The sequence below is a fragment of the Amblyraja radiata genome, chromosome 49 (assembly GCF_010909765.2).
Source record: "Amblyraja radiata isolate CabotCenter1 chromosome 49, sAmbRad1.1.pri, whole genome shotgun sequence".
NCBI lineage: Eukaryota > Metazoa > Chordata > Chondrichthyes > Rajiformes > Rajidae > Amblyraja > Amblyraja radiata.
This window is the reverse complement of record NC_046004.1, coordinates 1,074,190-1,085,643: the sequence shown is the minus strand read 5'-3', so window position 1 is coordinate 1,085,643 and position 11,454 is coordinate 1,074,190. Positions and strand designations below refer to the sequence as shown.

The 11,454-nt window shown below is 51.3% G+C and overlaps 1 protein-coding gene across 1 annotated transcript in view; it reads left to right on the top strand.

The window, feature by feature from the left end:
• LOC116968966 (zinc finger protein 208-like) overlaps positions 1-10,633 on the top strand; it is a gene marked incomplete at its 5' end in the record, with an annotated part of 25,891 nt that extends 15,258 nt beyond the window's left edge. Inside the window, one exon of the mRNA XM_033015949.1 lies at positions 9,223-10,633. Within this exon, the coding sequence (XP_032871840.1) occupies positions 9,223-10,527 (1,305 nt within the window). The remainder of the gene's footprint in view (positions 1-9,222) is intronic.
• Between the last annotated feature and the right edge of the window lie 821 nt (positions 10,634-11,454).

Sequence of the window (11,454 nt, the reverse complement as noted above, 5' to 3'; positions counted from 1 at the left end):
AGAGGAGCTCTGCTATAAGATCTTTGGTTGTGGCTGTCTGGCAGCAACTCTACCGCTGCGCATGCGTCCCCCTCACCACCCCCCCCCTCCCCCCTCCCCCCTCCCCCCTCCCCACCAACTCGAGGAGGTGGGGCGGGTGGTGATGGTGGCGCATGCGCAGCTGTCGAGTTGCTGCGTCCCGCCGTCACTCACCGTTGTCGTCATCGCCGCTGGAGACAAAGATCCAATAGTAGAGGATTTTTGGCTGGAGGAAGGCAGACAGGACGTCATTTCCGGGCTGAGGCCCTGCGCGCTCACTTCCAAAAAAGATCTTTGCTCACTTCCGTATCGCCTCGCGCCGGGAGGGTCCGCGGCTCAACCATTCTCTGGTTGAGCAGCGCGAGCGAGCGCCCGTGGTCCTCCGGGCCGGTCCTCCAGGCGCGGTTGGTGATTGGTGACGTGGAGCTTTGGGCCCGAACAAGATGAAGATGAACCGGCGCTGAGACTTTGGACCCTGGTGAGTGAAAGATAGGGAGAGAGAGAGAGAACAGAGGACTCTCCTCCCATTGACTTCAATGTGCCCTGATCAAAGATGGCCGCCTCCCTGACCTCACCTCCCTTTGACTTCAATGGAAGTGCCCTGACCAAAGATGGCCGCCACTCTGGGCTTCACCTCCCATTGACATCAATGAAAGTGCCCTGATCAAAGATGGCCGCCTCCTTGACCTCACCTCCCATTGACTTCAATGGAAGTGCCCTGACCAATTATGGCCGCCTCCCTGGAGAGGAGACGGAACAAAGACCATACAATAATATAACCATATAACAATTACAGCACGGAAACAGGCCATCTCGACCCTTCTAGTCCGTGCCGAACACATAACTCCCCTAGTCCCATATACCTGCGCTCAGACCATAACCCTCCATTCCTTTCCCATCCATATAACTATCCAATTTATTTTTAAATGATAAAAACGAACCTGCCTCCACCACCTTCACTGGAAGCTCATTCCACACAGCTACCACTCTCTGAGTAAAGAAGTTCCCCCTCATGTTACCCCTAAACTTCAGTCCCTTAATTCTCAAGTCATGTCCCCTTGTTTGAATCTTCCCTACTCTCAGTGGGAAAAGCTTTTCCACGTCAACTCTGTCTATCCCTCTCATCATTTTAAAAACCTCTATCAAGTCCCCCCTTAACCTTCTGCGCTCCAAAGAATAAAGCCCTAACTTGTTAAACCTTTCTCTGTAACTTAGTTGCTGAAACCCAGGCAACATTCTAGTAAATCTCCTCTGTACTCTCTCTATTTTGTTGACATCCTTCCTATAATTAGGCGACCAAAATTGTACACCATACTCCAGAATTGGCCTCACCAATGCCTTGTACAATTTTAACATTACATCCCAACTTCTATACTCAATGCTCTGATTTATAAAGGCCAGCACACCAAAAGCTTTCTTTACCACCCTATCTACATGAGATTCCACTTTCAGGGAACTGTGCACAGTTATTCCCAGATCCCTCTGTTCACCTACATTCTTCAATTCCCTACCATTTACCATGTACGTCCTATTTTGATTTGCCCTGCCAAGATGTAGCACCTCACACTTATCAGACAGAGAAGGATAGAGAAGGGAAGGAGACGAAGAAGCCAGAGGAGGGGAGAGAAATAGAGGGAAAGAGAAAGAAAGAGGGAGAGAGAGAGAGAAGAAATGAAGGCTGCCATTAGCTAAGATGGCCGTCCAGGGCTTCACTCCCATTTACTTCAATGGAAGGCTGCCGGTAACTAAGATGGCCGCCAAGAACTTCACGTCCCTTTGACTTTAATGGAAGTGACTTGACCAAAAATGGCCGCCTCCCTGGGCTTCACTGCCTTTGACTTCAATGGACGACTGCCAGTAGCTAAGATGGCCGCCTGTGGCTTCACTCCCTGAGACTGCAATGGAAGACTGCCAGTAGCTAAAATGGCGGCGGGTGAAAACTACACAAAACTCCTTCCATCCTCTCCCTCTCCCCCCCCCCCCCCCTCCCCGCTAACTCTCTTCCTCCCACCGCTCTCTCTCCTTCCCCTCCTCACTCTCTCTCTCTCCCCCTCTATCTCTGTCTCCTCTCTCTCTCCCCCATCCCCCTCTCTCTCTCTCCCAACTGATAGGAGCAGAATTAGGCCATTCGGCCCATCGAGTCCACCCCGCCATTCATGTAATCACGCCCGATTGATCTCTCCCTCCTAACCCCATTCTCCTGAATTCTCTCCATAACCCCTGACACCCGCACTAATCGACAATCTATCTATCTCTGCCTTAAATATTAATATCCACTGACTTGTGGCCTCCACCGCCGTCTGTGGCAACGAATCCCACAGATTCATCATCCTCTGGCTAAAGAAATTCCTCCTCGTCTCCTTCCTAAAAGAACATCCTTTAATTCTGAGGCTGCGCCCTCTGGTCCTAGACTATCCAACTAGTGGAAACATCCTCTCCATATCCACTCTATTCAAGGCCTTTCATTGTTCGGTGAAGTTTCAATGCCCCCCCCTTGCTTACCCACAGACTATTGTCTATTGTCCTTTAATTCTGAAGCTGTGCCCTCTGGTCCTTGAAACATAGATAGAAATATAGAAGCATAGAAAATAGGTGCAGGAGGAGGCCATTCAGCCCTTCAAACCAGCACCGCCATTCATTGTGATCATGGCTGATCGTCCCCAATCAATAACCCGTTCCTGCCTTCTCCCCATATCCCTTGATTCCACCAGCCCCTAGAGCTCTATCTAACTCTCTTAAACCCATCCAGTGTGTTCGCCCCCACTGCCCTCTGTGGCATGGAATTGCACAAATTCACAACTCTCTGGGTGAAAAAGTTTTTTCTCACCTCAGTCTTAATTGAGTCAGGGGATATGGGGAGAAGGCAGGAACGGGGTACTGATTGGGGATGATCAGCCATGATCACATTGAATGGCGGTGCTGGTTTGAATCTACTCCTGCACCTATTGTCTGTTGTCTATTGTCTATCTATCTCTGCCTTAAATAAAAATATCCGCCCATTCTCTACCCCCGTCAGCCCATTATTTCCTCTCCGCCCCCTCACACCATCTCCCCCCCCTCCCGAACAACCCAATGCTGCTCACGAATCTTGATCCCTCCTCCCGGCCCAGTCCCAAATAGACGGCCCTCTCCTTCCCCTGCCCCCCCCCCCCCCCCCCTGCGAGCCTGCACCGCTATTCAATGTGATCATGGCGGATCTTCCCCAATCAGTAGCCCGTTCCTGCCTTCTCCCCAAGTCTCCTGACACCGCTATCTTTAAGAGCCCTATCTAGCTCTCTCTTGAAAGTATCCAGAGAACCGGCCTCCATCGCCCTCCATCACCTGGCGAGAACGGCCTGGAACATCGGCCCCCTTAGCGGCGACTGCAGAGGCCTCAATAGGCCTGACTGTGGACATGGGGATGGGGACTGGACTTTGTACCTTCCCCCACAGTGGGGACCATTGTGGGGGGATGTTTTTATGTTTATTGTTAAATTCTTTAATGTTGTGTCTTATCTCTATCCGTGTGCTACATGGCAAGACAAATTTCACTACACCAATTGGTGTATGTGATAATAAATGTCCTTTGTCCTATGTAATGCCATTGTGGTGATGGGGGATTTCAATATTCAGGCAGACTGGGAAAATCAGGTTGGTTCAGGACCCCAAGAACTTAATAGCCACTTCACAAATGACAAAGACACACGTCGCTTGTGGCAGGGATTTCATACCATATAACCATATAACAATTACAGCACGGAAACAGGCCATCTCGACCCTCCTAGTCCGTGCCGAACACGTATTCTCCCCTAGTCCCATATACCTGCGCTCAGACCATAACCCTCCATTCCTTTCCTGTCCATATAACTATCCAATTGATTTTTAAATGATAAAAACGAACCTGCCTCCACCACCTTCACTGGAAGCTCATTCCACACAGCCACCACACTCTGAGTAAAGAAGTTCCCCCTCATGTTACCCCTAAACTTCTGTCCCTCAATTCTCAAGTCATGTCCCCTTGTATAACATATAACAATTTACAGCATGGAAACAGGCCATCTCGGCCCTACAAGTCCGTGACAAACAAGTCCATGCCGATACCATCACTGAATACAAGCCCCCCCCCCCCCCGCTGCGGATATGCCAAAATGACCCCTCTCTACCAGGTGAACTGAACGAGTTTTACGCACGGTTTCAGGTTAGAAATACCACCCAGATACAAGCACTCCTGCCATCAACCAGCGACCAGTCACTCAGGCTGTCCACAGCTGGAGTTAAAAAGGCCTTTGCCAGCATCAATCCACGCAAAGCTGCAGGGCCGGATAAAATCCCTGGATGCGTTTTAAGGGATTATGCCGAGCAACTAAAAGATGTCTTTACAGACATTTTTAACATCTCGATCAGCCAGGCAGTAGTGCCCAACTGTCTTAAAAGTGCCACCATCGTTCCTGTCCCGAAGAAACCTAACCCAGCCTTTCTCAATGACTTTCGTCCAGTGGCTCGCACACCCATACTAATGAAGTGTTTTGAGCGGCTGGTTATGCAGCACATTAAAAATTGTCTCCCTGCTGACCTAGACCCACTGCAGTTTGCTTATAGAGCCAACCGGTCCACAGAGGACGCAGTCTCTACAACACTCAACCTCGCACTATCACATCTCGACCGGAAGAATACCTATGCCAGGATCCTCTTTATAGACCTGAGCTCCGCTTTTAATACAATCATCCCACAGCAGCTGGTGGAGAAGCTGAAGCTGTTAAAGGTGGATACTGGCACTTGCAACTGGATCCTTAACTTTTTATCACAACGGCAGCAGACAGTCAGGGTGGGCAGTCGGACATCAAGAACCATCGCTGTGAGCACTGGCTCACCCCAAGTCTGTGTCCTAAGCCCCTGCTGTTTAGTCTGCTTACTCATGACTGTACTGCTAGACTCAGCAATAACTATATCAACAAGTTCGGTGCTGACACAACAGCGCACCCCCAGAAGTGAGGACAGTACAGAGCTGGTCGGGGGGGGGGGGGGGGGGGAGCAGAGGAACAACTCCAGGACTGTTTGGAGTCTGTAGACTGGGCAATGTTCAAGGACTCGGCAATGGACTTGAACGAATACGCCAGTCGTTACAGACTTCGTAAAGAAATGTGTGGAGGACTGCATCCCTACAAAAACGTTCCGAGTGTTTCCCAATCAGAAACCTTGGATGAACTTTGAGATCTGCACTCTTCTGAAGTCCAGACACAGGGCATTCACTTCCAATGATACAGTGGCCTACATGAAGTCCAGATACGACCTTGGTAAGGCCATCAAAAATGGCCAAAAGGGACTTCTGCTCCAAACTGGAGGATGAGACAGATGTTCGGCAGCTGTGGCGGGGCCTGAATGCAATCACCTCCTACAAGGCGAAATCAGGAGGCAGCTCGAATGTCGGCGAAACATCACTCCCTGACGAGCTCAATGCGTTTTACGCATGCTTTGACAGGGAGAATACTGATGTGCCTTCCCGATCCCCCATTCGCTATGAAGGCATTTCAGTTTCAGTCACAGAGGCCGGCGTCAGGAAATCCTTCAGAGGGGTGAACCCCCGAAAAGCACCTGGACCTGATGGTATACCCGGCCGTGTTCTAAAAACCTGTGCGGACCAACTGGCGGGAGTTTTTACGGACATTTTCATCCTCTCACTTCTGAGGTCTGAAGTCCCCACCTGCTTTAAAAGGGCATCAATTATACCAGTGCCCAAGAAGAGTAAGGTGACGCGCCTCAATGACTATCGACCATTGGCACTAACGCCGGTGGTGATGAAGTGTTTCGAGAGGTTGATCATGGCAAGATCAACTCCTACCTCGACAAAAACCTGGACCCACTGCAGTTCGCTTACCGCCACAACAGATCAACGGTGGATGCGATCTCGCTGGCCCTCCACTCTGCACTGGACCACTTGGACAACATAAACTCATATGTCAGGCTGTTATTCATCGATTACAGCTCGGCATTTAACACAATCATCCCCTCCAAACTGGTTACCAAACTCGCAGACATGGGTCTCTGCGCATCCCTCTGCAATTGGATCCTCGACTTCCTCATTCACAGGCCACAGTCTGTTCGTATTGGTGGAAATGTGTCAGCCTCGATAACAATCAGCACGGGAGCACCTCAAGGCTGCGTGCTCAGCTCCCTGCTGTACTCACTCTATACCCATGACTGCAGTAGCCAATCACAGTGCGAACTCCATCATCAAGTTCGCTGACGACACCACTGTTGTGGGACGTATCACTGATGGGGATGAGTCAGAGTATAGAAGAGAGATCGAGCAACTGTCCATATGGTGCCAGCGCAATAACCTGGCCCTCAACACCAGCAAAACCAAGGAACTGATTATGGACTTTGGAAGGAGTAGGAGGGGACCCACAGCCCCATTTATATCAACGGGTCGATGGTTGAAAGGGTCAAGAGCTTCAAATTCCTGGGCGTGCACATCTCTGAAGATCTTTCCTGATCCGAGAACACTAATGCAATTATCAAGAAAGCTCATCAGAGCCTCTACCTCCTGAGAAGATTACAGAGAGTCGGTTTGTCAAGGAAGACTCTCTCTAACTTCTACAGGTGCACAGTAGAGAGCATGCTGACCGGTTGCATCGTGGCTTGGTTCGGCAATTTGAGCGCCCTGGAGAGGAAAAGACTACAAAAAGTAGTAAACACTGCCCAGTCCATCATCGGCTCTGACCTTCCTTCCATCGAGGGGATTTATCGCAGTCGCTGCCTCAAAAAGGCTGGCAGTATCATCAAAGACCCACACCATCCTGGCCACACACTCATCTCCCTGCTACCTTCAGGTAGAAGGTACAGGAGCCTGAAGACTGCAACAACCAGGTTCAGGAATAGCTACTTCCCCACAGCCATCAGGCTATTAAACCTTGCTCGTACAAAACTCTGATTATTAATTAATAACCACTTTCTGTTATTTGCACTTTATCAGTTTATTATTCATGTGTGTATATATTTATATCATGGTATATGGACACACTGATCTGTTTTGTAGTAAATGCCTACTATGTTCTGTGGACGGAAGCAAAGCAAGAATTTCATTGTCCATAAAGGGACACATGACAATAATCTCACTTGAACTTGGTGGGTCTCATCAGCGACAATAATGAGTCGGCGAACAGGGTGGAGGTGCAGCTGCTTACAGAATGGTGCAGATCTCACAACCGCACTCTCAATGTGGAAAAAACTATTGATTGATTTCAGGAGGGTTGGAAAACAACATCACACTCCGCTGCATATTGATGGAGCTGCTGTGGAGAGGGTCAGCAGTGTGAAGTTCCTTGGACTCCATCTGTCGGGTGACCTGACCTCTACGACCAACACCACAGCAGTGATCAAAAGAGCTCAGCAGCGGCTCCACCCTCTCCGGAGACTAAGGAAAGCAGGTCTCCCTACTGCTCATCTAAGGACCTTCTACAGGGGCACCATCGAAAGCATACTGACCTATGGCATCACTTCCTGGTTTGGGATCTGCAAGGCTATGAACAATATCAACTCAACAGATAGTGAAGACAGCCAGCAGGATCATTGGTGCCTCGCTCCCTTTCCTGTTGGAGATCTACAAGAAGCGGAACATCAGTAGAGCCATCTCCATCATCCAGGACCCCTACCACATCTTCTCCATTCTGCCATCTGGAAAGAGGTACAGGAGCATCAGCTGCAAAACCAGCAGGATCCACAGCTTCTTCCCACAGGCAATAAGACTGATTAACGGACTGTGTCCCCTCCCCAAATATCGTTCACAAACACATTCAACCTCGTCCATACTTTGACAGCTAGGCACCTGTCAAAGTAAAGCCACTGTTGGTCGGAATGTCTGTTGTTATTCTATTGTAAATTTTAGGCCTACTTTTTGATTTTAGACATGGTAATTTTAATTTGTTTTTAAAGCTCTATGTATTTATCCTTTTTTTATTAACTACACTGAATGGAAACTGATAGAGTAACGATGTTTTCGTTTCCTCTGTGTATGCAAGTACTCAGTGAAAATTATATTAAATAAATACTGAATACTGAAGAAAGAGAGTTTGTAGAATTCCTCCGAGATGGATTCTTGGAGCAGCTTGTAATGGAGCCGACCAGAGAAAAGGCAATTCTGGATTTAGTGTTGTCCAATGAACGAACCAGATATGCTAAGAGAACTCCAGGTAAAGGAACCGCTTGGAGGTAGTGATCATAATATGATTAGTTTTAATGTGCAATTTGAGAAGGAGAACGTTAAATTGGAAGTGTCAGTGATGCAGTTGAACAAAGGGGACTATGAAGCCATGAGAGAGGAGCTGGCCAAGGTAGACTGGAAAAGGATACTAGCAGGAATTACGGTGGAACAGCAACGGCAGGAATTTCTGGGCATAATCCGGAAGACACAGGATCATTTCATTCCAAAAAGGAAGAAATATTCCAAGGGGAGTAGGAGGCAACCGTTGCTGACAAGAGAAGTTAGGGATAGAATAAAACTAAAAGAAAAGATGTATAACGCAGCAAAGAGTAGCCGGAAGCCAGAGGGAGGGATGGACAGGGAGGGAGGGAGGGATGGACAGAAGAGGGAGGGATGGACAGAGAGGGAGGGACAGGGAGAGACACAGAGAGACAGTGAAAGTGAGAGAGACATAGGCAGAGACAGAGACAAAGATGGATAGAGAGAAAGAGAGAGAGCGACAGAGAGAATGTGTTGGGGAAGATAGACACAAAGTGCTGGAGTAACTCAGCGGGTCAGAGAGCATCTGTGGAGAGGATAGACACTATTTTGCAGAGGCCAATTAATCTACAACCCTGAACGCCTTTGAAATGTTGGAGGAAACCGGAGCACCCAGAGTAAAAACCATACAGGTCAAGGGGAGAACGTACAGACTCCACACAGATATCACCCGTAGTCAGGATCGAACCCGGGTCTCTGGCGGTGAGGCAACAGCTGTAGTGCTGCGCCATTGCACCCAATATGTGCTAGTAATGTCCTGTTTGCCAGCTTGTTGACCCTCTGTGTTCCCCTCCTGCAGGGGTTGGGAGCCGTTTCTGTGGACGGAGACAAGGGGACGTTAGTGGCCATTGAGTGCGGCCGGTGAGCCGTCTGCTCGGTGTGCGGGCTGAGCTACGATGGAGGACCACATGACGGGGAATGACAAGGAGAAGCGTTATGAGTGTGACGTGTGTGGCAAGGCGTATCAGCGCCCGAGCCATCTGGAGATCCACCGGCGAGTGCACACGGGAGAACGCCCCTTCGACTGCTCCGACTGCGGAAAATGCTTCAAGTCATCGTCGGTCCTGAAGGAGCACAGGCACCTGCACACCGGGGAACGACCCTACATCTGCAACGACTGTGGCAAGGGCTTCACCCGCTCCAGCTACCTGCTGATGCACCAGCGCACCCACACCGGCGAGCGTCCCTACACCTGCGCCCAGTGCGGCAAGGGCTTCACCCAGTCCAGCAGCCTGCTGGAGCACCAGCGCAACCACACAGGCGAGCGCCCCTTCACCTGCGCCCAGTGCGGCAAGGGCTTCATCCGCTCTTCCACGCTGCTGTCCCACCAGCGCAACCACACCGGCGAGCGCCCCTTCACCTGCGCTCAGTGCGGCAAGGGCTTCATCCGCTCCTCCACGCTGCTGTCCCACCAGCGCACCCACACTGTGGAGCAGCCCTACACCTGTGCCCAGTGCGGCAAGGGCTTCACCGAGTCCAGCAGCCTGCTGGTGCACCAGCGCACCCACACGGGCGAGCGCCCCTTCACCTGCATCCAGTGCGGCAAGGGCTTCATCAAGTCCAACTACCTGCTGTCGCACCAACGCATCCACACCGGCGAGCGCCCCCACACCTGCACACAGTGCGGCAAAGGCTTCACCCGCTCCAGCACCCTGCTGTCCCACCAGCGCACCCACACCGGCGAGCGTCCCTACACCTGCGCCCAGTGTGGCAAGAGCTTCACCCAGTCCAGTCACCTGAAGGAGCACCAGCGCACCCACACCGGCGAGCGCCCCTACACCTGCACCCAGTGCGGCCAGGTCTTCATGTACTCCAGCACCCTGCTGTCCCACCAGCGCACCCACACCGGCGAGCGTCCCTACACCTGCGCCAAGTGTGGCAAGGGCTTCATGTACTCCAGCAAGCTACTGTCCCACCAGCGCACCCACACCGGCGAGCGTCCCTATACCTGCGCCCAGTGCGGCAAGGGCTTCACCCAGTCCAATCACCTGAAGGAGCACCAGCACACCCACTCCGGCGAGCGTCCCTACACCTGCGTCCAGTGCGGCAAGGGCTTCACCAGCTCCACCAAGCTGCTGTCCCACCAGCGGGTGCACACCAGCGACCATCCCGTCCCCAGCCCGGTGCGTGGAGAGCACTTTGCCATGGCATCCCATGCTCTGTCTCACCAGCGCATGCACACCAGTGGCCAGCCCTATGACTGCCCGTATTGCAGTGAGGAGTTTGACAGCTCGCGGGGGTTGCGACAGCACCAGCGGACCCACGCCGGCGAGCAGCTGCTCCCACTGTAACAAGACAGCATTGGGGCTGTGGGAGCACCAGCGGATACACACCGGAGAGAGACCATTTGTGTGCGCTCGGTGTGGCAAGGGTTTCACCCGCCTTGACCACCTGCTGGAGCACCCATTCCTTCTCTCCAGAGATGCTGCCTGTCCCGCTGAGTTACTCCAGCACTCTGAAATGTCACATATCCATGTTCTCCAGAGATGCTGCCTGAACCACTGAGTTACTCCAGCACTCTGTGTTAGTCATAGAGTGATACAGTGTGGAAACAGGCCCTTCGGCCCAACTTGCCCACACCGACTAACATGTCCCAGCTACACTAGTCCCACCTGCCTGTGTTTGGTCCATATCCCTCCAAACTTGTCCAATCCATGTAACTGTCTAACTGTTTCTTGGGATAGTCACAGCCTCAACTACCTCCTCTGACAGTTTGTTCCATACTCCCACCACCCTCTGAAAAAGTTACCCCTCAGTTTCCTTTTAAATCTTTTCCCCTTCACCTTGAACCCATGTCCTCTGGTCCTCGATTCCCCCACTCTGGGCAAGAGATTCTGTGCATCTAACTAAATTGTGTTCTATGCAAGATTCCAGCATCTGAAGTTTCTTATGTCTCCCTCACCTATATCCACCTATCACTTCTGAAGAAGGGTCTCAAGCTGAAACGTCACCCATTCCTTCTCTCGAGAAATGCTGCATGTTCCGCTGAGTTACTCCAGCATTTTGTGTCCACCTGTCACTTGCCAGGCTTTGTCCAGCCCCCATCTCTCTTTTCCAGCTTCCTCCCCCCCCCCCCCCCCCCCATCCTCTCCACTCAGTCTGAAGAAGGGTCCCGACTCAAAACTTTGTCCATTCCCTCTAAAGCAGTGGAGGAACTCAGTGGGTCAGGTCGCATCTGTAGAGGGAAGGGAATCTAATGCGACCACTCCCATCTCTCC